Source organism: Moschus berezovskii, chromosome 7, assembly GCF_049115385.1.
Source record: "Moschus berezovskii isolate FMDL1 chromosome 7, NW_MosBer_1.0, whole genome shotgun sequence".
In the NCBI taxonomy this organism is placed as follows: domain Eukaryota; kingdom Metazoa; phylum Chordata; class Mammalia; order Artiodactyla; family Moschidae; genus Moschus; species Moschus berezovskii.
The window spans coordinates 35,654,825-35,682,702 of record NC_142466.1 but is presented as its reverse complement, the minus strand read 5'-3'; the positions used below and the strand labels follow the sequence as shown (position 1 = coordinate 35,682,702).

The following is a 27,878-nucleotide window of genomic DNA, read 5'->3' as shown; positions in this document are numbered from 1 at the left end:
TTCTTTACCACTAGAGCCACCTGGGAAGCCCACAGGCTCTTATAATAGGAAATAAAAATCAAGGCGCAAATTCAAACATGTCATGTCATGTCATGTCAGTGCTAAACACTGAATAAATCCAACCTTGTTTGAATCTCCACACTTCTTTCATTTTACATCAGAGACCACAGACTCAGCCAATACTTGAGTTCTGATACTGTAATCTGTACATAAAAATCATAACTATTGCAACAACTCATATTCACACAGCCTTTCAATTTACAAAAAAAGCTGTCATGCACGTTATTTCATTGAGCCCTCACAAACACCAAGCTCTGTGTTGCTATCTCCATTGGGGAAACTGAGTCCTAGAAAGGGTTGATGACTTGCTTCATGTTGAAGAACTATTAACTAACAGAGCAGGGCTCCTGACTGCCAGTCAAGGGCTGTTTTGGTTCAACTGCAGAGGCTTCCAGGACAAGGTATTCTTCATACCGGACACGACTGAGTGACTTCACTTCACTTCACTTCTGCAGAGGCTTCCAGGACAAGGTATTCTTCATAACAAAAATAAGACAAAATCCTGATTCATTGATTCATAAATCGTTCTTTGTCGCTCTGTCTGCAATCTTGTCCTGAGCCGCTGCATATACATATTGGAGAGCTGGGGTGGGGATGCAGGGGTGGAGGCAGTGGTGATTGTAAAACAAAACACACACTAAGTGGGAATGGTTTGGATTAAACATTTTAACATTGGTTGCTGAAAATAAATACCTAAGACACTGACCTAAAATTATAAAACTGAAAGAGACCTTGGAAGTCATCTGTTCTTTTTGCATTTCACAGATGAGGAAAATACGGTGATGGAGACAGCACGAAACTCCCTAAAAGTCACCCTGGTAACTGCTGACAGCAGAGCCAGTACCATACAAAGTCGGGCTCTCTTCCACTCTATGCCCCGATTGTGTCTGCAAATTAAAGGACTAAGCACAGTCCAGATATTTACAAGGAAAACATCACAGTGCTAGAAAGATTAGAAAACTAGACCTTCCACACCAACATTATGAGTGTAAAAATTATTGATATCATTTAAAGCAGCAGGAACTTTATAAGAAAAATAATCAATGTATATTTTTTTAGCTGTCATGGTTAAGGTTGAGAATAATCTAAAATATAAATTTTCCCTTTAGATACATGGAGTTTTTTGAGTTTTGTTATAATAATGATAGACTTAAGTACATTCAAAAACAGGATAGTCTCTCAAAAATGTCACCACCTTTAACTTATATGAAGAATAAGAAACAATAATAACATCTCATCCTTTCTAGATACAGGTCTTTCAACCAATTACCTATGTTACCTGTCCTGTTCACACCCATTACTTGTCTTTTTCAGGAGTTTTCTGAAAATGATTAAGCTATTTTTGAATGTAGGTTTTTCTTATTTTCTTTCTGAAACTTAAATTCTAGGCAACAAACTATCTCTGAAGTTTAACTGCCCAACAAATCTAAATATGGCTCAGGTTATAAGCCATTTACTACTTTCATGATATTCATTTCCACATTTAAAAAAATAAATAATCTATTTAGACTTTATTGTACCTGTGAGTCCTTTAAAAGACTTCTTCATTCTCCAATTCAAATTAATATGAAATTCCTTTTAAAGATGCAAAATATAAGAGTTTTCAAGATATTACTGACCATCATTCCATAAAGAAAAAAAAAAAAACACTTAAGCAGACCAAGAATAAACCACACAAATCACAGAAAATATTGACAGTAAAATTAGTGTTCTGTCTCTCATTCACAAGATCATTTTTCCACTTTAATACGAGGCCTAATCTATAGTAGACGCTGGTAGGAATTGAGAGAAAATTCCATCCTTCATGTTCTGATCAATCTGAAGACGATTTTTTCCAGAGGTGAAGAGCTGCCTGAATTCTGAAGTGTAGTCTGGACTCCAGCGAGTAATCTTTGTAGTTGTTTCTAAAGACAGAAAACAATATTTTAATGTTAAAATTCCTTTATAAACCGGGGCACCACCATCCTCCTCCCCTTCCTCTCACCTCCATTCTTTATTTACTCTCAAACATCGCTATGCATAACAGTGAATTTTGTTAAAACGCAGATTCGGTTCCTGGGAGGAAAGGAGGATAACAATATTCTGTATTTCTAGAAGCTTCCAGGTGGTGGTCTAAAAATCCTACTTTGAACAGCAAGGTTTGTACTTCTCCCAAACAGCAAGAAGGTTATGCTGAGGGCTTAAAAACTTTTGTGAACTATTTTTAAATAATTGACCTCCTTTTCTAAACTGGAAATTTTAGGCAACCTCGTATGAACAAGGTGAATAGGATCATTCACCCCCTCAAAAAAAATTTAAGTTAAATACACACACACACTCATGAAACAATGACAACAAAGATAGGATTATTTGGTAACAACAAAATTACTTACTCCAATTCTCACAGGCAAATATCAATGGTTTGGTCAATAATTATTATGTGACAATGTCAGGAGGGGAATTAGAAATTCACAGATTACTTTAAAACTTCACTTATATCACCAGCATTGACTTCTCTTTGCTAGAATTGCTCAGACTCAGCAAAATGGAGTGGCTTGGATCTTGTCTCCACTTTCACACACACCACCTTGGCCTATGGGAGAGCTATATCTTTCTCTGCAGTGGCATTCACTTCTTTCTACACCCCTTTATGTTATACAGGTCTAAGGGTTATTTACTGGTAACCGTGCTAAGGGTTATTATTCATAAGCTGAGCCAACATCTTACTAGAATTTACCAAAGGATGTAATTGAGTATTTCCCTAATTAACCTCCTACTGTACAAGGAGAACTGCAAATAATCAACAGTTTTGAAATTACTGGGAAGTTTGTCTATGTTGATATCACTAGCATTGTCCTGAGTTAGTGTTGACTTTTTGATCACTGATGGTCTTGCTTTTTCTCAGTGAATTACTGGTCTTTTATTTTCATTGTTATATATTTGCCTTATATATTACTTAAAAGTGAAAGTTGCTCAGTCCTGTCTGACTCTCTACAACCCCATGGACTGTAGTCTGCCAGGCTCCTCTGTTCATGGAATTCTCCAGGCCAGAATATTGGAGTGGGTAGCCATTTCCTTCTCCAGGAGATCTTCTGAACCCAAGTATCAAACCCCAGACTCCCGCATTGCAGGCGGATTCTTTACCGTCTAATAACACTAAATATGTCCACATGATAAATACTTGGAAACAGTACTTTTAGTCCCAAATTTTCCAATAGCTAGATTTGAAGATACATGAATGTTAGCTGAAATGGGAGTCATACTCACTCTCAAGAAACTAACTTTAAAAGTGACTTTCTCATATCTCTAGCTTAAAAAAAATTAAAAAGTGGAATGGCTGACTCCACTTTCTTACTTCACTTGTCCAAGTTGCTGATGATCTTCATGCTGCCAAATTCAGCAGCCACTTCTCTGGTCTCACCTTGCTTGACCTCTTGGCAACAATCTTCACAACTTCCCACTCTTCTTTAGAAACATTTTGTTCACTTAGCTCTGGAGGATGTCATCCTAACTCATGGCCACTTCTTAATCTTACTATTTAATCTCTGAAATAATTGCATAGCTCAAGGCTCTGTGCTGGATCTCCTCTAGCTATACAACTTTCCCCAAATGACCCCACCGCAGCTTTAAATATCACAGTCTCTATCCTGGTGACATTCAAATATCTACAACTGGCCTTGACCTTTACATTGAACTACATGCTCATATAAATGACTGTCAACTCACCATCTCCACGTGAACACCTCAAAATAACACAGTCCAAACAGAAATATGGTTTTTTTCCTCTCTTCAACCCTGCTCCTCTAAGGATTCCCCATTTCAGTAAAGCATCATTATCAACCTAGTATCTTAACACCCTCCCCCTGCTATCCCCAGCCAGGAATGCTCCTCATCCAGTCTTCTGGTGACAGATCTTCTCAGGACTGGCTTTAATTATGCTAATCTCAACTACATAGCACCTCCTCAAGGAAACCTTTCAGAATCAACTCAATCTAAAGTAACACCCAGGTACCTTGTATCATATCATAAATCTCAACGAAATTTATTTTCATTCATCTCATAAAGCATTGCTATTTTTCTTATCTGTGTATTTACCAATACCCCACAATTTAGAAAGCAGAAACATCACCTGCTGATGCACAGTTGTTTGTCTAGAACTTTCTCTAGTGTCTGGCACATAATAGGTACTCAGTGAACACTTGCTAAATTTAAGGAAATGAACAAACCAATCAGTTATTAAGCAGTTATGGCCTAGAGCTATCATGGCATTCTTTCTCCACTGCGAGTAGTGTTCCAAGCAAGCAGACCACAGGGTTTGTGTCCCCAGTAATGAACTATGATCACAGGAAATCTGAGCGCCATTGTCCACCAGGATTGATAAAGTGCTTAGAAAGTGCCACAATAGCCAGAAAGAAGAAAGAGTCATGAAGATTCAAAGGGCTTCTTCAAATCAGGGGCTTTTTAATGAAATGAGAGAGATGGTGGAATATACCAAAGGTCAGCAAACTATAACCAAAATTATGGCCAACTCTGGGCACACCCATTTATTTACATATTGTCTTCTATGGCCACTTGCAATACAATTGAGTACTTACAATGGAGACCCTCTACTGAAAAGCCAAAAGTGCTAACTGGTCCTTTACAGAAAAAGTTTTCTGACCCCTGATACAGAAGAGAATAGGTTAGAAATCTGTCCTGTAGGTACCCCCAAAACACAACATTTGTAAACAGTCATAGGGTCAGGCATTAAGAAGGTTGAAAATTGCACAATTCCAACAAAAGCCACAAGTAGAAATTAAGCATAAACTAGCAAAGGTAATATAATGAATAATTTTTCATTAACGTATTTGTTTTTAAATGTATCAAGTTACTGCTGTTGTAAAAATAGTATTGATATTCCTGAGTCCATAGCGACCGAGGAAAAGCTGCCATTACCACTTACCTTGCAGTTTCTAGGACCTTTATGGCCTTGTCAATTTCTCCTTGGTTTTTATACAAAAATGCCAATTCAAACAGAGTAAATGGCACTAGGTAGTGGTCATACTTCAGTAGCTTTTCACTAAAAGAGTGAATGAAAAGTAATTAAATCTAAACAGAAGGAACATATCTTTTTTTTCAACATATATATTTCTCCCATTCTTATGAAAATAGGTATAGCACTAAGTCTATTACCAGAGAAAAGCTGTCATTATACAGTTAAAGAATATAATAAACCATGGCAATAAACAGTATGCTTTTAATATATTACTTTTTTTTTTTTTGTCTCACTGTATGGCACACAGGATCTTAGTTCCCCAATCAGGGACTGAATTCATGCCCTCTGCAGTGGACGCACAAAGTCCTAACCACTGGAACACCAGTGATTTCCCCTATTACTCTTTTATTTTATTCCTTAGTCTAAATCCAGCACTGAACATTGTTTCCTGCCTTTCACGTAGACAAAAACACGCAGAGTTTTGAAGATTATCCTAGAAAGGACAAGATCAAGAACATGTTCAGAAATGACTCCATTTAGAAAATGACTCCACTTATTTTTCACTAAGGTTTAACTCTTTTGACACTGTTTGTCTTATAATGCTTCAAAATGTCAAGAAAGAAGGGGTCAACACTTCCGTTCACAGCAGTGTTATGAAATTATCTGACTTCCCAACATCTAGAAGCACTGAAACAAGTAAAAGCAACACCCTTTTAAAAGGAGAGCTCAGCTCACAAGAACATAGGAAGACTCTCAGACTGAAAACGAAACCGGAACTCTAATTGTGTCGATGATGCCAAAGCACTCCTGGGTCTGTTTCAGCCAAGGCTTTGTGTCTCTCTGTTCACAGGAGGTGAGACCTTGGGCCCACATAATACATACAGCAGGGGCTGAGACCACTACGTAAAGCTGGGGCCCGGCTCCACCAGAGAAAGGGTAGAAGACGAAAACCCACTCATGGTACAGGAGGAAGACAAGGGCAGTTGGCTCTGTGGTCTATACTCTGTGTGCTCAGTTGCTTCAGTCATGTCTGACTCTTTGTGACCCCATGGACTATAGACCATCAGGCTCCTCCACTCTTGGGATTCTCCAGGCAAGAATACTGGAGTGGGTTGCAGTGCACTCCCCCAGGTGATCTTCCCAACCTGGGGATCAAACCCACGTCTCATGTCTTCTGCACTGGCGAGTGGGTTCTTAACCACAAGTGCCATCTGGGAAGACTAGCCTATTCTCTAGGTAGGAAGAAAAAGCAAATCCCTTAAGAAATTAATAATCAATAGGCCTGCCCTCACCTGAATTTGCAATTCAAATTTATGTGGCCCAAATGATCTAAGAACCTCTAAGCAACGAAATTAACATGAAAGTGGCCCAGGGTGAGAAAAGCCTTTGGGGCATCTAGCAGAAATAAAAGCACAGTGCTTAGAAAGAGACTCTTCCTCAATCCTAGCCTCACTGGAGTCTCAAGATAAAACTCACTGAAGTTGAGTTGACAATCCAAAACTATAAAACACACCAACTATTCACTATGAGATTCAAAAGACACAACAAATAGCCCAAATAAGTCATCCTTTTGATCCTAATAAAAATGTCAATAAAAGAGAGCTGAAAGGATACTTCTTTAACATATTTACTAAAGACAGCACATTATTAATTTGAGAAATAGACATTGAGTCTTTCCTCTTCTAAATAAGGACAGCTGCTGCTGCTGCTGCTGCTGCTAAGTCACTTCAGTCGTGTCCAACTCTGTGCAACCCCATAGATGGCAGCCCACCAGGCTCCCCTGTCCCTGGGATTCTCCAGGCAAGAACCCTGGAGTGGGTTGCCATTTCCTTCTCCAATAAGGACAGCAGTCCTCCTATATTCTCAGAAAATATGGTCAGAAGAAGAGGATCAGTAGTTATAGATGGGAAAGCACATGATAGCGAACAGAAGACATCAAGCAGAAGTCGTGGCTGTGACTTATTTGATATACAGAATGGTTTCCAAAAAATTGAGCCAAGGTTTAAAAATCAGAAGATGTTACATAAAATTCAGATTCCAGGCTTTCGATGATAAACTGTAGGGATTATTACTAGTGGACCCACACTGACAAGAGTAATAATTTGAGTTCAGAAGTGGCAGTACTCTTTAGAGAGACCACACAATCTCCCTGATCTTCAGTGCCTACTAATCCCCATTCCCGCCATCACTCAGAAACGTTACTTGTCTGGCCCCTGTAGATTACTGCATGTGTGACTCCAGATTCAGAGAAGAGGGCCGGGCAACAGAACCTTGACTCAACTCTCTAATTAGCAAAGAAGCAGGACATCATCATCAATGCTACTGAGGGGATAATGCTCATTCATCCTAGAAAAATGCCCCTTGCCAAAAGAGAAGCTGTTATAGCATTTTATCACAGTTGTTCTTTCCTGCCAAATTATCATTACAATGATGGTTAGTCTGTTTATTCAACTCTGAAACCCTAGGATTCAGGATCACAGTTTCTGGCACATAGTGGGTACTCAAATATTGGTAGGATAAATGAGTGACAGACAAATGCACAAATCAAAAAAGTATCAGATGTTCAGTACGTTACTGCCAAAATTTAGACAGACAACGCTCAGCTTGGCTGTAAATTTAGCTTTTGTGAGTCACCTCTGAACACCACGTGGAAAAGCATAAAGCCATGTTCACTTAGGTTATCATTTCTTTCTCAGAGAATAAAGAAAACATTACTGGATTCTCTTTCTGTCAACACCAAGTAAAAAAAGGTTAGCAGTAGAGATAAAAGCATCACTTTCTCACAGAGATTCCCCAGAAACTGAAATTTGCACTCAAGCTGGTTTCATTGTCTGCTTTTACCTTTGGACAATGTGATTGAAGCACAATTCTGCTTGCAAGGGCCGCTGTAAGTTCTTCAGGCAGCATCCTTTTAGCAGTTTCACTAGGCAGTCGTCATCTACAGAGTAGTCGCTGGAGTCTTAAAGCAAAACACATACAGTTTACTCACAAAAACAAAAGATATCCTACTTAAGAGGCAGCACTAACAGCTGTTAGGTTTCAGAGGGATCATTTAAAAATTTTTAAATATATATGTTTAGCATTTTTATGCCTCACTAAATTCAATGAAAATACTTCAAATGAAAAGAATACCGAGTTTAATACCATTTGATTAAGGGGTTCACTCTAGCCTTTTTTCACTTTATCACTAGCCACTCAAAAAAATTTTTTTTAGGTGCTCACCTCTGAGTTAAGTGACCTTAGGTAAAATAATAGGAAGTTTGAACTATAAATAAAATAAGAGCTTTATTACTTTAATGAAAGGTAAAGCAGTGAGGAGCAAGCAGGCAGCCTCTTCCTGTGGCTCCGGCCCCTAACTGGGCTGGCTTCGTGGGGAAGAGGGTAACACTTCCATGTGGAGAAGCAGATGGCCTTCTCCCCATTAAAAATTCAGGAAGGAGAACACCCTCCCCAGATCATTATGTTTACAGCTTACCAGTTCTCCCAGGTTAGGTGCTTTGGGGGATGAAATTATGTCATAAAATTAGACAAAATGGTTCTGATATACATGTAAAGCACCTAAAATCCCCACAAACTTCTAACTGCATGAGGCTAATATAGAGGATCTTCTTTCAGGACATGTTTCCTTTTGAAGATAACTCTACCTTCTATAGCCCAAGGCTAATACATATTAACAGAAGGAACCATATTGTGTGTGACATCTATCTGACAAAGGTGGCCATTTCACATCTACCACTTTTGAATTTGGGTTTTTCTTTTTTGCAAGTTAAGTAGAAATAAGAAGTCATTCCAAGACAGACTGATAATTTATACATTTCAGGCTGTGACAACACAGGTGGGAAGGGACAAAAAACCAAAATGATGAGGCTCTGAGAGTCCTTCATGCTGAAATACTCTTGCTTTCAGTACAATATCGGAAATCACCATTAACGCATACTGGTGTTTTAATCAGCAAACAGCTTGTCTATGGGAGGTTAAGGATGCTACTTAACCAAGTCAAAGATGGTGCTTTATTTCTAGGTGCTGAAAATAGCTGATAATAACCTCTCACTTCCAAGATCTGACAAGTTATTCACTATGAAAATCACAAATATCAATACCACATTACCTTCCCTATTAAAGACCATTCCCCCACCCCAAAAAAATCTATTTATGCTTCTAATCAACAAACCAGATTGGGGCTATGTTTAGGATCTGTGGCTGATTGAATCCGCGAATGAGAAATCTGTGGATACAGAGGGCAGAGTATGGAACTCGAGAGTCCAAAGAATGTGGTATCCACAGTGAGTCTTGGAATCAATTCCACGTGGAAAATAACTGGACATGGAACAACAGACTGGTTCCAAATAGGAAAAGGAGTACGACAAGGTTGTATATTGTCACCCTGCTTATTTAACTTATATGCAGAGTACATCATGAGGAACACTGGGCTGTAAGAAGCACGAGCTGGAATCAAGATTGCCGGGAGAAATATCAATAACCTCAGATATGCAGATGACACCACCCTTATGGCAGAAAGTGAAGAGGAACTCAAAAGCCTCTTGAAAGTGAAAGAGGAGAGTGAAACGGTTGGCTTGAAGCTCAACATTCAGAAAACAAAGATCATGGCATCTGGTCCCATCACTTCATGGGAAATAGATGGGGAAACAGTGCAAACAGTGTAAGACTTTATTTTTGGGGGCTCCAAAATCACTGCAGATGCTGACTGCAGCCAGGAAATTAAAAGACGCTTACTCCTTGGAAGGAAAGTTATGACCAACCTAGATAGCATATTAAAAAGCAGAGACATTACTTCGCCAACCAAGGTCCATCTAGTCAAGGCTATGGTTTTTCCCGTGGTCATGTATGGATGTGAGAGTTGGACTGTGAAGAAAGCTGATCGCCGAAGAATTGATGCTTTTTGAACTGTGGTGCTGGAGAAGACTCTTGAGAGTCCCTTGAACCGCAAGGAGATCCAACCAGTCCATTCTAAAGGAGATCAATCCTGGGTGTTCATTGGAAGGACTGATGCTAAAGCTGAAACTGCAATACTTTGGCCACCTCATGCGATGAGTTGACTCACTGGAAAAGAGTCTGATGCTGGGAGGGATTGGGGGTGGGAGGAGACGGGGATGACAGAGAATGATATGGCTGGATGGCATCACTGACTCGATGGACATGAGTTTGAGTGAACTCCGGGAGTTGGTGATGGACAGGGAGGCCTGGCGTGCTGTGATTCATGGGGTCTCAAAGAGTCGGACACGACTGAGCGACTGAACTGATATACAAAGGTCTTACTCAGTGGTGGTATGTATTAGTCTATACTACAAAGGATGGACATTCAAACATTAGAATTTATTCTACTGAACTAAACCCCTCGTCTTTGTAGGAAAACAGAAGCAAGCTAGACTACTCCTCTGGAGGAAAAAATACCCTACAAATGTTTTCATTTAATGAAAAAAAATGTTTTCCTTTACCTCCCATTTCTCACATATACACTTACTTTAAAACATTCATTTTTTCATCTAATTTGCAAATATGTGGCATTTAATCACAAATAATTCCCTTAATGACAGGAACAATGTTTTTTCTACTATCACAATGCTATACCTGGTATGAAAAATAAGTGTTCAAAGGAACAAAATAATGAAATGTGAACAATTTAGTTCCACAAAAATAAATACTAGTAAATTTGTTCAAAAGCCTTAATAGATTTTACTGAACTGCAATTTCTGAAACCCATTTTTTGAAGTAAATTTTTACGGAGTTTTATCTCAGTTAAATTTTAAAATGATGTGGCTTTACGTTGAGTTTCCACTCAAATCAAAGTAAATATTTTTCCTTTTGAAATTATTCTATATTAAAAAGTGTAAAAAAAAAATCTTACACCCATTAGCATGCCTACTACCCAAAAACAAACAAAACAGATTAAAAAAAGAAAAGAAAAGAAAATTACTAGCACTGTCAAGGATGTAGAGAAATTGAAACCTGTGTGCATTGTTGTTGGGAAAGCCACTAGAAAAACAGTATATCAGTTCCTAAAATAGTTAAAAATAGAAATGTTATATGATCCAGCAAACCCACCTTGCTGCATATATCTAAGAGAACTGAAAGCAGCATCTAAATGGAATATTCGCATATACATGTTCATAGAAGTATTGTTCACAGTTGTCAAAAGTGGAAGCAACCCAAATATACATTGATGGATGAGTAGAAAAACAAAATTTGGTATAAACGTCCAACGGAATATCATGCAGCCTTAAAAATGAAGGAAATTCTGACACATGCTTAACATGGATGTACCTGGAGGACATTAGGAAAAGGGAACTAAGGCAGCATAAGAAGAAAAAGACTGCACGGTTCCACCTACATAAAGTCTCTAGAGTAGTCAAACTCACAGTAACAACGAGGAAAACGGTGACTGCCAGGCACTGTGAACAGCAGGAAACGGGGAGCTACTGTTTAAGGGGAATGAAACCTGGCTGCACAATTGAGTGAATATACTTAGCACTACTGGACCATACAGTTTAAAAATGGTTAATATGGCAAATTCTATATTATGTGCATTTCCCTACAATTAAAAATGTAGAAGATAATATTGCTAGATCCAGTGGTCAGTTGTCAGTCTTCTTAATTTATCTATCTGTGGGGAGATTCATGAATTACCTCCTTCGAAAAAAAATTTAAGCTTTAAAAAAAGAAGCAGTACATGTCCATGGTGGGAAAATTCCAAATACAACAATCCAAAATATTAAAAATTCTCTTCCCTCTCAAGCTAAAATATTAAATGTTGGAGCTTGGGGATACATAGTTAAAGGCTATCAGTAAATAGATACCATTTGAAGCCATAGGTCTGAATAACTTCACTTAGGGAAATAGTATAAACAGAAAAGAAGGTGAAATTGTGGGCTCATGTCTTAATACAATTAAAGATTGGGGAAAGGGCAGTCTCAAATGAATTTGGAGAATCAGAAACTTCTTGAATGTATTGTATTTATAAATCCTTGGATAGTGCCTGACAGCGATGTATCAGTATTTGTTAAATAAAATCATCTAAAATCATCCTAATGGAAAAAAACTAAATAAATAAAAAATAAAAATGTAAAAGATAATGTAAAATGTAAAGAGGTTCATTTAATCTATAATAAAGATAAAAAACTTTATATAAATTATAATAAATTATCTAAATTATATAATTATAATATATATTATATAAATTATAATAAGTTATCTAAATTATATAATTATATATAATTAAATTATCATTTAGATATAAAATTATAAAATCTATAATATAATAGATCTAAAAATTTTAAATCTATAATAACTCTATATTAATAGTTAATTAACAGATGCTTAGTTAATTAATTGGGTGAATTAACAGATGCTTACTCCTCGGAAGAAAAGTTATGAGCAACCTAGACAGCATGTTTAAAAGCAGAGACATTACTTTGCCAACAAAGGTTCGTCTAGTCACGGTTATGGTTTTACCAGTAGTCATGTATGGATGTGAGAGTTGGACTATAAAGAAAGCTGAGTGCCGAAGAATTGATGCTTTTGAACTGTGGTGTTGGAGAAGGCTCTTGAGAGTCCCTTGGACTACAAGGAGATCCAACCAGTGCATCCTAAAGGAGAACAGTCCTGGGTGTTCATTGGAAGGACTGATGTTGAAGCTGAAACTCAATACTTCGGCCATTTGATGCAAAGAACTGACTCATTTGAAAATACCCTAATTCTGGGAAAGATTGAAGGTAGGAGGAGAAGGGGACAACAGAGGATGAGATGGTTGGATGGTATCACCAACTCAATGGACATGAGTTTGCGTAAACTCCGGAAGTTGATGATGATACAGGGAGGCCTGGCATGCTACAGTCCATGGGGTCACAAAGAGTTGGACACAACTGAGTGACTGAACTGAACTATTGATGGGAATCTAAAGTTAGAATAATTTCAAATATAGAAAGCAACCTAAATGCCCAACAATACTGAAAGAGTTGGTTAAATTATGATATATTATCTCCATGGAATGCCAGGAAGCTTTTGAAGTTATTACAAGGGTTACCTAGAAAGAATTAAAACATTTATGATAAACTACCATATGATCCAGTAATCCCACCTCTGCATATTTATCTGAAAAAAAATACTATTTCAAAAAGATATATGCATGCTCATGTTCATTACATTATTTACAACAGACAAGCATGGAAAAGATCTAAGTATCCATCAATGGATGAATGGATAAAGGAAATGTGAAATACATGTGTGTGTGTGTAAAATGGAACATTCAGCCATGAAAAAGAGTCAAATTTTGCCATCTGCAACAACATGAAGGACCTTGAAGGTACTGATGCTAAGTGAACAAAAGTCAGACGAACACCATATGTTCACTTCTATGTGAAACCTAAAGCACAATAAAGATCACAGATATAGGGAACAGACTGGTTGTCAGGGGCAAGGGCTTGAGTAGGAGGAATATGTGAAGAGGTCAAAATGTACAACTCCCAGATATAAGGCAAAGGAGAAAAGGAAAGATAAACCCATCTGAATACAGTGTTCCAAAGAATAGCAAGGAGCGCTAAAAAATTCTTCCTCTGTGATCAACGTAACAATAGAATGGGAAAGACAAGAGATCTCTTCAAGAAAATTAGAGATACCAAGGGAACATTTCATGCAAAGATGGGTACAATAAAGGACAGGATGATATGGACCTAATGGAAGCTGAAGATATTAAGAAGAGGTGGCAAGAATACACAGAAGAACTATACAAAAAAGTCTTCATGACCTAGATAACCATGATGGTGTGATCCCTCACCTAGAGCCAGACATCCTGAAATGTGAAGTTAAGTGGCCTTCAGAAGCATCACTACAAAGTTAGTGGAGGTGATGGAATCCCAGTTGAGCTATTTCAAATCCTAAAAGATGAGGGTGTGAAAGTGCTGCACTCAATATGCCAGCAAATTTGGAAAACTCAGCAGTGGCCACAGGACTGGAAAAGGTTAGTTTTCATTCCAATCCCAAAGAAAGGCAATGCCAAAGAATGCTCAAACTACCTCACAATTGCACTCATCTCACACGCTAGCAAAGTAATGCTTAATATCCTCCAAGCCAGGCTTCAATTGTACATGAACCATGAACTTCCAGATGTTCAGGCTGGATTTAGAAAAGGCAGAGGAACCAGAGATCAAATGCCAACATCCACTGTATCATCAAAAGAGCAAGAGACTTCCAGAAAAACATCTACTTCTGCTTTATTGACTATGCCAAAGCCTTTGACTGTGTGGATCACAACAGACTGCAGAAAATTCTTAAAGAAATGGGAATACCAGAGCACCTTACCTGCCTCTTGAGAAATATGTAAGCAGGTCAAGAAGCAATGGAGAAGGCAATGGGAACCCACTCCAGTAGTCTTGCCTGGAAAATCCCATGGACAGAGAAGCCTGGTAGGCTGCAGTCCATGGGGTCACAAAGAGTCAGACACAACTGAGCAACTTCACTTTCACTTTTCACTTTCATGTACTGGAGAAGGAAAAGGCAACCCACTCCAGTGTTCTTGCCTGGAGAATCCCAGGGACGGCAGAGCCTGGTGGGCTGCCGTCTATGGGGTCGCACAGAGTCGGACACGACTAAAGCGACTTAGCAGCAGCAGCAGCAAGAAGCAACAGACAGAATTGGACATGGAACAACAGACTGGTTCCAAATAGGGAAAGGAGTACGTCAAGGCTGTATATTGTCACCCTGATTATTTAACTTATATGCAGAGTACATCATGAGGAATGCTGGGCTGGAAAAAGCACAAGCTGGAATCAAGATTGCTGGAAGAAATATCAATAACCTGATATGCAAATGACACCACCCTTATGGCAGAACGTGAAGAAGAACTAAAGAGCCTCTTGGAGAGACAGGAAGATGGCAGAGGAATAGGACGGGGCGACCACTTTCTCCCCCACAAATTCAGCAAAAGAACATTTGAACGCTGAATAAATCCCACAAAACAACTTCTGAATGCCGGCAGAGGACATCAGGCACCCAGAAAAGCAGCCCATTGTCTTCAAAAGGAGGTAGGAAATAGTATAAAAGATAAAAAGAGAGACAAAAGAGGGAGGGACAGAGATCCGTCCCGGGAAGGGAGGCTTAAAAAAAAGAGAGAAGTTTCCAAACACCTGGAAACACTCACTGGCAAGTCTGTGGCAAGCCTTGGAACCTCAGAGGGTAACATAACCGGGAGAAAAAAGAAATAAATAATTAAAACCCACAGACTAAGTGCCCAGAGGTAACTCTAAGTGGAGGAGTGGCGCAGACGCACCCACCCACCACTAGCAAGCGGGGGCTGGGCAGGGAGGTGCGGGCAGCAGCGCTTAGAGAGCGGACCAGGCCTGAACACCCCAAGGGCAAGCTGAGGGTGCTAACGGAAGACAGCTAAGGAAACAGTGGGATAGCGACCCCTGCAAAAAGGCGAAAAGCCTGTGAAAAGGCGAAAAGCCCCAACCCAAGACTCCGCCGGCCCTGCTCACAGAACAAAGGACTGAGCAGAGCTAGCCGGCTGCGGAAGGCCCATCCACCATCCCCCGCCAGGACAGGCTGGGGAGGGCGGCCAGAGCCAGAAGGGGCAACCGCGGCCCCAGAGAGGCTTCCCATACCAAGCTGCAGGCAGGCTTCATTGCTAACCAAGACTTGGGTTTCTGACTGGTCAACATCCGCCTGAGAAGGTGCGCCAGTTGTACACCCAGAAAACCCAGCAGCAGGGACCGGGGAGGCAATAAGTTGCAGCGACCGCGCTCGCCAAACGCCTGTCACCTGAGCTGCTTGGACCAGGGAAGCCACAAAATGCAGGCCCAACCAAGTCTGCACCTTTGTGAAGTACCCGAGGACCTGAACCTGAGCCGCTCAGACCTGGGAAGTGCATACAACCCAGTGCCGGCTTCGGACAGTTCCTGGCAGAGCAACCTAGAGCCTGAGCAGCATAAACAGGGAAAGCACACACGCCGTGAGCGGGAGCAATCCCAGCGTAGCCGAGACACTGCAAGCACTCCCCACAGACGCCAGGGATATTTGTTAGCAGCCTTCCTCCCTCCCCTCAGCACGACTGAACTGGTGAGCCTATAAAAGTGTCCACCACCGCCCCCTGGTCAGGACAAGAATTAGACACTGAAGAGACCAGCAAACAGAAGAGCTTTAACAGAAGGAACTGCCTTGGAAGTGACAGATGGGGAAGTCTTGAGCCTACTGCAAGAATAAGACTGAAAACCAGAGGCAGAGGCTTAAGTCCAAATCCTGAGAACACCAGAGAACTCCTGTTCCAGGGAACATTAATCAATAGGAGCTCATCAAATGCCTCCATGCATACACTAAAACCAGGCACCACCCAAGGGTCAACGAGTTTCAGAGAAAGACATACCACGCAAATTCGCCAGCAACACAGGAGAATAGCCCTGAATTTCAATATACAGGCTTCCCAAAGCCACTCCAAACCCACTGACATCTCAAACTCATTATTGGACACTTTACTGCACTTCAGAGAGAAGAAATCCAGTTCCACCCACCAGAACACCGACACAAGCTTCCCTAACCAGGGAACCTTGACAAGCCACCCGTGCAACCCCACACACAGCAAGGAAACTACATAATAAAGAGAACTCCACAAACTGCCAGAAGACGGAAAGGCCACCCCAAGCACAGCAATATAAGCAAGACGAAGAGGCAGAGAAATAACCAGCAAGTAAAGGAACAGGATAAATGCCCACCAACACAAACAAAAGAGGAAGATATAGGCAATCTACCTGATAAAGAATTTCAAAATTTGACAGTGAAATTGATTCAAAATTTGATAGTGAAATTGATTCAAAATCTTGAAAGCAAAATGGAGTTACAGATAAAAAACCTGGAGAAAAGGATTGAGAAAATGCAAGAAAGGTTTAATAAGGATTTAGAGGAAATAAAAAAGAGTCAATATACAATGAATAATGCAATAGATGGGATCAGAAACACTCTGGAGGGAACAAACAGTAGAATAACGGAGGCAGAAGACAGGATAAGTGAGCTAGAAGATAGAATTGTAGAAATAAATGAAACAGAGAGGAAAAAAGAAAAATGAATTAAAAGAAATGAGGACAATATTAGAGACCTCTGGGACAATGTTAAATGCCCCAACATTCGAATCATAGGAATTCCAGAAGAAGAAGACAAAAAGAAAGACCATGAGAGAATACTTGAGGAGATAATAGTTGAAAACTTCCCTAAAATGGGGAAGGAAATAATCACCCAAGTCCAAGAAACCCAGAGAGTCCCTAACAGGATAACCCAAGGCGAAATACTCCAAGACACATATTAATCAAATTAACAAAGATCAAACACAAATAACAAATATTAAAAGCAGCAAGGGAAAAGCAACAAATAACACACAAGGGGATTCCCATAAGGATAATGGCTGATCTTTCAACAAAAACTCTTCAGGCCAGGAGGGAATGGCAAGACATACTTAAAGTGATGAAAGAAAATAACCTACAGCCCAGATTACTGATCTCATTCAAATATGAAGGAGAAATCAAAAGCTTTACAGATAACCAAAAGTTGAGAGAATTCAGCATCACCAAACCAGCTCTCCAAAAAATGTTAAAGGATCTTCTCTAGACAGGAAACACAGAAAGGGTGTATAAACTCGAACCCAAAACAATAAAGGAAATGGCAGCGGGATCATACTTATCAATAATTACCTTAAACGTAAATGGGTTGAATGCCCCAACCAAAAGACAAAGGCTGGCTGAATGGATACAAAAACAAGACCCCCATATATGTTGTCTACAAGAGACCCACCTCAAAATGAGGGACACATACAGACTGAAAGTGAAGGGCTGGAAAAAGATATTCCAAGCAAATAGAGACCAAAAGAAAGCAGGAGTAGCAATACTCATATCAGATAAAATAGACTTTAAAACAAAGGCTGTGAAAAGAGACAAAGAAGGAAACTACATAATGATCAAAGGATCAATCCAAGAAGAAGATATAACAATTATAAATATTTATGCAACCAACATAGGAGCACCGCAATATGTAAGACAATTACTAACAAGTATGAAAGGGGAAATTAACAACAATGCAATAATAGTGCGAGACTTTAATACCCCACTCACACCTATGGCTAGATCAACTAAACAGAAAATTAACAAGGAAACACAAACTTTAAATGATACAATAGACCAGTTAGACCCAATAGATCTTTATAGGACATTTCACCCCAAAACAATGAATTTCACCTTTTTCTCAAGCACACATGGAACCTTTTCCAGGATAGATCACATCCTGGGCCATAAATCTAGCCTTGGTAAGTTCAAAAAAATTGAAATCATTCCAAGCATCTTTTCTGACCACAATGCAGTAAGATTAGATCTCAATTACAGGAGAAAAACTTAAAAATGCCAACATATGGAGGCTGAACAACATGCTGCTGAATAACAAACAAATCATAGAAGAAATCAAAAGAGAAATCAAAATATGCATAGAAATGAATGAAAATGAAAACATAACAACACAAAACCTCTGGGACACTGTAAAAGCAGTGCCAAGGGGAAGATTCATAGCAATACAGGCACACCTCCAGAAACAAGAAAAAAGTCAACTAAATAACCTAACTCTACATCTAAAGAAACTAGCAAAGGAAGAAATGAAGAACCCCAGGGTTGGTAGAAGGAAAGAAATCTTAAAAATTAGGCAGAAATAAATGCAAAAGAAACAAAAGAGACCATAGCAAAAATCAACAAAGCCAAAAGCTGGTTCTTTGAGAGGGTAAATAAAATTGACAAACCACTAGCCAGACTCATCAAGAAACAAAGGGAGAAGAACCAAATCAATAAAATTAGAAATGAAAATGGAGAGATCACAACCGACAACACAGAAATACAAAGGATCATTAGAGAATACTATCAGCAATTATATGGCAATAAAATGGACAACTTGGAAGAAATGGGCAAAATCTTAGAAAAGTACAACTTTCCAAAACTGAACCAGGAAGAAATGGAAAATCTTAAGAGACCCATCACAGGCACAGAAATAGAAGCTGTAATCAGAAATCTAGTAGCAAACAAAAGCCCAGGACCAGATGGCATCACAGCTGAATTCTACCAAAAATTTAGAGAAGAGCTAACACCTATTATACTCAAACTCTTCCAGAAAATTGCTGAGGAAGGGAAACTTCCAAACTCATTCTATGAGGCCACTATCACCTTAATCCCAAAACCTGGTAAAGATCCCACAAAAGAAAGAAAACTACAGGCCAATATCACTGATGAACATAGATGCAAAAATCCTTAACAAAATTCTAGCAATCAGAATCCAACAACACATTAAGAAGATCATACATCATGACCAAGTGGGCTTTATCCAAGGGATTCAAGGATTCTTCAATAACTGCAAATCAATCAATGTAATACACATTAACAAACAAAAATAAAAATCATATGATTATCTCAATAGATGCAGAGAAAGCCTTCGACAATATTCAACATCCATTTATGATAAAAACCCTCCAGAAGGTAGGAATAGAAGGAACATACCTCAACATAATAAAAAGCTATATATGACAAACCCACAGCAAACATTATCCTCAATGGTGAAAAACTGAAAGCATTTCCCCTAAAGTCAGGAACAAGACAAGGGTGCCCATTCTCACCACTACTATTCAACATAGTTCTGGAAGTTTTGACCACAGCAATAAGAGCAGAAAAATACATAAAAGGAATACAAATTGGAAAAGAAGAAGTAAAAGTTTCACTGTTCACTGATGACATGGTCCTCTACACAGAAAAGCCTAAAGACTCTACCAGAAAACTACTAGAGCTAATCAATGAATACAGTAAAGTCGCAGGATATAAAATCAACACACAGAAATCCCTTGCATTCCTATACACTAATAATGAGAAAATAGAGAAATTAAGGAAACTATTCCATTCACCGTTGCAATGAAAAGAATAAAATACTTAGGAATATACCTACCTAAAGAAACAAAAGACCTGTACACGGAAAACTATAAAACACTGGTGAAAGTAATCAAAGAGGACACTAATAGATGGAGAAAAATACCATGTTCGTGGATTGGAAGAATAAATATTGTGAAAAATGAATATACTACCCAAAGTAATTTACACATTCAATGCAATCCCTATCAAGCTACCAACGATATTTTTCACAGAGCTAGAACAAATAATCTCACAATTTGTATGGAAATACAAAAAACCTCGAATAGCCAAAGCAATCTTGAAGAAGAAGAGTGGAACTGGGGGAATCAACCTGCCAGACTTTAGGCTCTACTACAAAGCCACAGTCATCAAGACAGTATGGTACTGGCATAAAGACAGAAATATAGATCAATGGAACAAAATAGAAAGCCCAGAGATAAATTCACGCACCTATGGACACCTTATCTTTGACATAGGAGGCAAGAATATAAAATGGAGAAAAGACAGTCTCTTTAACAAGTGGCGCAGGGAAAACTGGTCAGCCACTTATAAAAGAATGAAACTAGAACACTTCCTAACACCATACACAAAAATAAACTCAAAAAGGATTAAAGATCTAAATGTAAGACCAGAAACTATAAAACTCCTAGAGGAGAACATAGGCAAAACACTCTCCGACATAAATCACAGCAGGATCCTCCATGACCCACCTCCCAGAATATTGGAAATAAAAGCAAAAATAAACAAATGGGACCAAATTAAAATCAAAAGCTTCTGCACAGCAAAGGAAACTATAAGCAAGGTGAAAAGATAGCCTTCAGAATGGGAGAAAATAATAGCAAATGAAACAACTGATAAAGGATTAATCTCCAAAATATACAAGCAGCTCCTGCAGCTCAATTCCAGAAAAATAAATGACCCAATCAAAAAATGGGCCAAAGAGCTAAACAGACATTTCTCCAAAGAAGACATAAAGATGGCTAACAAACACATGAAAAAATGCTCAACATCCCTCAGAATCAGAGAAATGCAAATCAAAACCACAATGAGATACCATTTCACACCAGTCAGAATGGCTGCTATCCAAAAGTCTACATGCAATAAATGCTGGAGAGGGTGTGGAGAGAAGGGAACCCTCTTACACTGTTGGTGGGAATGCAAACTAGTACAACCACTATGGAAAACAGTGTGGAGATTCCTCAAAAAACTGGAAATAGAACTGCCATATGATCCAGCAATCGCTCTCCTGGGCATACACACCAAGGAAACCAGAATTGAAAGAGACACATGAACTCCAGTGTTCATTGCAGCACTGTTTATAATAGCGAGGACGTGGAAGCAACCTAGATGTCCATCTGCAGATGAATGGATAAGCAAGCTGTGGTACATATACACAATGGAGTATTACTCAGCTATTAAAAAGAATACATTTGAATCAGTTCTAATGAGGTGGATGAAACTGGAGCCTATTATACAGAATGAAGTAAGCCAGAAAGAAAAACACCAATACAGTATACTAACACATATATATGGAATTTAGAAAGAGGGTAACCTTAACCCTGTATCAGTTCAGTTCAGTTCAGTCGCTCAGTCGTGTCCGACTCTCCGCGACCCCATGAATCACAGCACGCCAGGCCTCCCTGTCCATCACCAACTCCCGGAGTACACTCAAACTCATGTCCAGAGAGTCGGTGATGCCATCCAGCCATCTCATTCTCTGTCGTCCCCTTCTCCTCCGGCCCCCAACCTTTCCCAGCATCAGAGTCTTTTCCAGTGAGTCAACTCGTCGCATGAGGTGGCCAAAGTATTGCAGTTTCAGCTTTAGCATCAGTCCCTCCAATGAACATCCAGGATTGATCTCCTTTAGAATGGACTGGTTGGATCTCCTTGCAGTATAAGGGACTCTCAAGAGTCTTCTCCAACACCACAGTTCAAAAGCACCGATTCTTCGGCGATCAGCTTTCTTCACAGTCCAACTCTCACATCCATACATGACCACGGGAAAAACCATTGCCTTGACTAGACGGACCTTGGTTGGCAAAGTAATGTCTCTGTATACGAGACAGCAAAAGAGACACAGGTGTATAGAACAGTCTTTGGGACTCTGTGGGAGAGGGTGAGGGTGGGATGATTGGGAGAATGACATTGAAACATGTATATTATCATACGTGAAACCAATTACCAGTCCAGGTTCGACACATGTTACAGGTTGCTCGGGGCTGGTGCACGGGGATGACCCAGAGGGAGGATATGGGGAGGAGGGAGGTGGGAGGGGGGTTCGGGAAGGGGAATACCTGTACACCCAAGGCAGATTCATGTCAATGTATGGCAAAACCAACCAATATAATATTGTAAAATAATTAGCCTCCAATAAAAAAAAAAGAAAAAAATATAAATAAAGAGCCTCTTGATGAAAGTGAAAGACAAGAGTGAAAAAGTTGGCTTAAAACTCAACATTCAAAAAAACTATGATAATGGCATCCAGTCCCATCACTTCATGATGGGAAATAGATGGGGAAACAATGGAAACAGTGAAAGACTTTATTTTCTTGGGCTCCAAAATCACTGCAGATGGTGACTGCAGACATGAAATTAAAAGACGCTTGCTCCTTGGAAGAAGAGCTATGACCAACCTAGATGGTGTATTTAAAAGGAGAGACATTATTCTGCCAACAAAGGTCCATCTTTTCAACATTATGGTTTTTCCAGTAGTCATGTATGGATGTGAGAGCTGGACTGTAAAGAAACCCAAGCACCGAAGAACTGATGCTTTTGAACTGTGGTGTTGAGAAGGCTCTTGAGAGTCCCTTGGACTGCAAGATCAAACCAGTCAATCCTAAAGGAAATCATTCCTGAATATTCACTGGAAGGACTGATGCCGAAGCTGGAACTCCAATACTTTGGCCACCTGATGCGAAGAAATTACTCAATGGAAAAGACCCTGATGCTGGGAAAGATTGAAGGCAGGGGGGGAAGGGGACGACAGAGGATGAGATGGTTGGATGGCATCACCAACTTGATGGTCGTGAGTTTGAGCAAACTCCGGGAGTTGGTGATGGACAGGGAAGCCTGGCATGCTACAGTCCATGGTGTCGCAAAGAGTTGGACATGACTGAGTGACTGAATTGGACTGAAGCCAGGTATAAAACAACTAAGTCATGGAGATATCAAGTACAGATGGTGACTACAGCTAATTCTGTATTGCATATTTGAAAGTTGCTAAGAGTAGATCTTTAAAGTTCTCAACAAAAGAAAAAAATTTTTGTAATGATGTATGGTGACAGACATTTACTAGACTTACTATGGTGATTTTGCAATGTGTACAAATATCAAATCATTATACTGTACATCCGAAACTAATATAGTGTTATATGTCAATTTTATCTCAATGAGAGAAAAGGTTATGATATGATAAATAAAAATATAGGCTAGAGTATGTCAGATACACTATAATAATAACTATAAAAATAAATCTAGGAGGGCATAAACAGAAACTCTAAACTAATTGTGCATAGTAGGAAAAACAAGGGTGACTTTTTTCACCTACAGGTTTCAAGTGTAATGTTTAATTTTTTAAAGGTAATTGTAAAGAGAAATCTCTTTAAACATTTCAGCCCCATGCTGTGGCCAAAGTAAAAAATGATCTAAATGAGGTGCTCATTCCTGGAGTCATAGACAATAAATTAATCCTCCGTGCGGGAGTACATAGAACATGCAGCCAGTACCCCTTCAGTGCCTGTTTTCTTCCAGTTAAGAAAAATGAGTTAACTCTGAGAACTTTTCCTGGCTATTTGTGAATTTCTATGCCTTTTACAATGTTTATCATCCTAGAAATTTTGGTTTTACTCCTGTGGTTACAGCATTCCAGAGGATAAGACCATTGTCTTGGAGTAACATCTAAATGATGTGAGGGTTGATATGGGTACAATTAAAAGACACTTACTCCTTGGAAGGAAAGTTATGACCAACCTAGACAGCATATTAAAAAGCAGAGACATTACTTTGTCAACAGAGGTCCGTCTAGTCAAGGCTATGGTTTCAGTAGTCATGTATGGATGTGAGAGTTGGACCGCAAAGAGGGCTGAGCGCAGAAGAATTGATGCTTTTGAACTGTGGTGTTGGAGAAGACTCATGAGAGTCCCTTGGACTGCAAAGGAGATCCAACCAGTCCATCCTAAGGGAAATCAGTCCTGGGTGTTCATTGGAAGGATTGATGTTAAAGCTGAAACTCCAGTATTTTGTCCACCTGATGCGAAAAGCTGACTCATTTGAAAAGACCCTGATGTTGGGAAAGATTGAAGGCAGGAGAAGGGGACAACAGAGGATGCGATGGTTGGATGGCATCGCCGACTCAATGAACATGAGTTTGGGTAAACTCCAGGAGTTGGTGATGGACAGGGAGGCCTGGCATGCTGTGGTTCATGGGGTCATAAAGAGTCGGGCACGACTGAGTGACTGAACTAAGTAACTAAGGATACAGTAAAAGCTATCACTTAAGGCATTGTTTAGCAAAAGGATAAAGCCTCTATTCATGACAGAGAACTAGAAAATGTCAGAGCAAGAAAACCCTGGGTTTCATTTTAAAAGGACCCAAAGGCCCTGCTGGTTATGGACAAGTTATGTTTCCAACAGACTCATAGCTGCAGAGCTGGGACACTAAGCCCAAATCAGCTGACTTTCCTCCTACTATGGCAGCTGCTTCCAGTATAAGGAGCATTCAGTAAAGTGGAGAAGGGTTCCCAGTACAAGCAAAAGTAATAAGCAAAAAAATCAAATTGTGACAAGATTTCAACTTGAAAAGAAATAATTCTCTGGGTCTGTAAAAACGCAATAGTCATTAGAGAGCAATAAAGGAGGCATGGAAAAAGTTACAACCAACTAAAACCAGAAGTACACATCACTCCCCTTGCACCGCTCTAAAATTAAAACTGTTTTCTTCACCAATTTCTTTTTTTTGTAACAGCTTTAAGATAAAATTCCCATAACATACAATTCACCCATGTAAAGTGTGCAATTCACTGGTTTTGAGTATAGTACAGTGGTGTGCACCATCATTAAAATCAACTTTAGAACATTTTCACCACCTCGAAAAAGAAATATCATACTCCAGGATGAATTGAGAGTAGCAATAACAGATATCATTACCATGAGTAAAACAGATAGCTAGTGGGAATCTGCTATATAGCATAGGGAGTTCAGCACAGTGCTCTATGTCAGCCTAGAGGGGAAGATGGGGGCGTGGGAGGGAGATCCAAGGAGGAGGGGACATATGTATGCATAGAGTTGATTCATGCTGTTGTACAGCAGAAACTAACATGACATTGTGAAGCAATTACACTCCAATTAAAAGATAACATTAAAAAAAAAATAAGCAATCATGAAACAAAGAAATGCCACACCCTTGAGCTATCACACACCCCCAGTTCTCCACCCCTTGGCAGCCACTAATCTGCTTTCTGTCTTTATGGACTGATTTATCCTGATATTTTATATAAACGGAATCACACACTCTGTTGTCTTTTGCCTCTGGCTTCTTCCACGGAGCCTAACGTCCCCAAGGCCCATCCATGTTGTATCAGGTATCTTCCCTCCATCTTGACTGCAATCAACCAGACACCTGCGGCTCAAGCTCCTTTGTCCTCACCACACACAGATCAGCATGAGCAGATGGGCACGGGGAGAGGATGGGAGGGGCCGCCGTAAAGATTCCCAGGCTCTCGCTTTCCATACTCACTCTCACTTTGCAGAGCTGCCTCAGCCTTTTCCACAGTTACCAACAGATTTTCAGAAAGGTCTTTTCTTTTGCTCACTAGTGGAAAACCATTCCAAACATACATCATTTCCTAATGAGGAAAAATGAGAAACCATTCGCAATTAATGTGAGGTCATTCAGTGTTCTTTAAAACAAAAAGCCACGTGTGAATGTTTTGCCTCAGTTGCTAGGGATCTCAAGACATTTAGAGATCATTTTTCTTAGCTTTCTTCATTTGGAGTTTAGTGATTTAATCTCCCCCATTTTCACTTTATTTAATGCTTTTAATGCTTTTTGGCTTTTATATTACAAAATAGTTCAGTATATATAGTATATTGTGCCTTCACTGAAAAATTAATTTACTCATTTATTTAACAAGTATTTACTAAGCACCTATTGGTATCCAATCCTTTTGGAAGATAATAGATTACAGGTAGAAATAAATGTAATATTTTAAAATGATATTAGGAACAATTCAAACATAAATTTTTGTTGTTACTCTTAAGTAAAGGGAAACATTTTTTCTGTATCTGCCAATTGTTTACATAAAATGTTTCCAAGGACATCACTGCAAATGAACACAGGAAATATTTTACCTGGCTCAGGTTCTTTTATACCATTAAAAACATGTGATAGTCCAGTAATGCAATCCAATATGCAGAAAATACATTCATTTAAAGGCCATATGGCAGAATGACAGCCCCTAAAAATGTAAACTAATGATTTCTCATTGCAAATTACATTTAATAGGCTAACAGATGAGAATTTTTCTTTTTTTTTGGACCAAAAGCAAATGTGCTCTTGCTTGAAAATATTTTTCTAATCTTCCTGGTAATTCAGTTCATATTTTGAAAGGTATGAAGTAAGCAGGATAATTAGAATCTCTTTGGAAATAAATAAATGGTAAAATATGTTAAGATTGTTTGAATAGCCTCTTATAGGGAAGCAGTAAAAAAAGGAAAATACACTGGAGCTGAGTGACAGCAAAGTCATCTTTACCTTTTGGGACTGAAAACTAAGATCACAACACACTTTTGTTTCACATCTAAATTTTCTTATTGCTAATCGTGTAACTTTTGGAATATTTATTTAAACTGATAATGATTTTTTTAAATTTTATTTTTATTGATAGAACATTTTATCAGAAAAAGAAAAGTTTGTATCTGAACTGGTCGTTTTATGAAATACAAGATTTTGGTAAAATTCCTAGTTACCACAAATTCAAGCCAATTCTACACCCTTTGCCCTGGAGAAAGAAGTGCTTTGAGTTAACCTTCCTTAAGGCCCTTAGCAATCAGAGCAACATATACATCATATGTATACACAAGCATCTAAGTTTTAGGATGGAGAAAGGACTCTGGTGCTCTAGAAAAATCCCAGGGAAGTTCTGTGACATGGAAAGAAAAAAATCTCCCAGCATTAATCACTTGATAGAAATGAGGCAGGAACGGAGCTGAAAGGTGTCACGGGTAAAACAGTAGCAGGCTCCCATATTAGCTGGAAAAGGAGGATGTCTGGTCATTTTTGTGATTTGCATTGTGTTCTTTTTACCTGGGCTCAGATATGATTTACAGAGTGGCCATATTTTTATCTCATTGTATCACAGGCACAGACCAGGCACGACCTGGTCAGAGGGTATTCTCTGAGATTGTTTTTCTTAAGTAGGAAACACCTGGGCTGAGGTACTCGGTGCAGGCTAGCCCCCAAAAGACACCTGTGAGGAGCTGCAGTTTTCTTTCTCACAGAATATTTAAAGAGTTCCTATAAGTCAATGTGGTTTCCCTGGTGGCTCAGCTGGTAAAGAATCTGCCTGCAATGCAAGAGACCTGGGTTCGATACCAGGGCTGGGAAGATACCCTAGAGAAGGGAACGGCTACCCACTCCAGTATTCTGGTCTGGAGAATTCCATGGGCTGTATAGTCCATGGGGTCACAAAGAGTCAGACATGACCTGAGCGACTTTCACTCACTTTGTAACTTATAAGTCAATGATAAAATAATAAATAACCTAATAAAAATAATTAGGAAAGTAAGCCCATGAATAACAATTCGTAAAATAGGAAGTAAAAATGAACAAGCACATGAAAAGCTCAATCACACATTAAAAAAATAAAACACTGTTGGTAGGAATTTAAATCAGCACAGCCCTTCTGGAGAGCAATCTGGCAATGTCCAAGTATTAAATG

The 27,878-nt window shown here is 39.2% G+C and overlaps 1 protein-coding gene across 3 annotated transcripts in view; it reads right to left on the bottom strand.

The window, feature by feature from the left end:
* Nucleotides 1-1,751: 1,751 nt before the first annotated feature.
* The window catches only part of TTC39B (tetratricopeptide repeat domain 39B), a 167,221-nt gene continuing 141,094 nt past the window's right edge, over nucleotides 1,752-27,878 (bottom strand). For all 3 annotated transcript variants that reach the window (XM_055428198.2, XM_055428200.2, XM_088837895.1), the window contains 4 exons: nucleotides 25,676-25,784; nucleotides 7,856-7,973; nucleotides 4,982-5,098; nucleotides 1,752-1,964 (listed from right to left, as the gene is read on the bottom strand). In XM_055428198.2, the coding sequence (XP_055284173.1) occupies nucleotides 1,874-1,964; nucleotides 4,982-5,098; nucleotides 7,856-7,973; nucleotides 25,676-25,784 (435 nt within the window). In that variant the 3' untranslated portion in view covers nucleotides 1,752-1,873. The remainder of the gene's footprint in view (nucleotides 1,965-4,981; nucleotides 5,099-7,855; nucleotides 7,974-25,675; nucleotides 25,785-27,878) is intronic.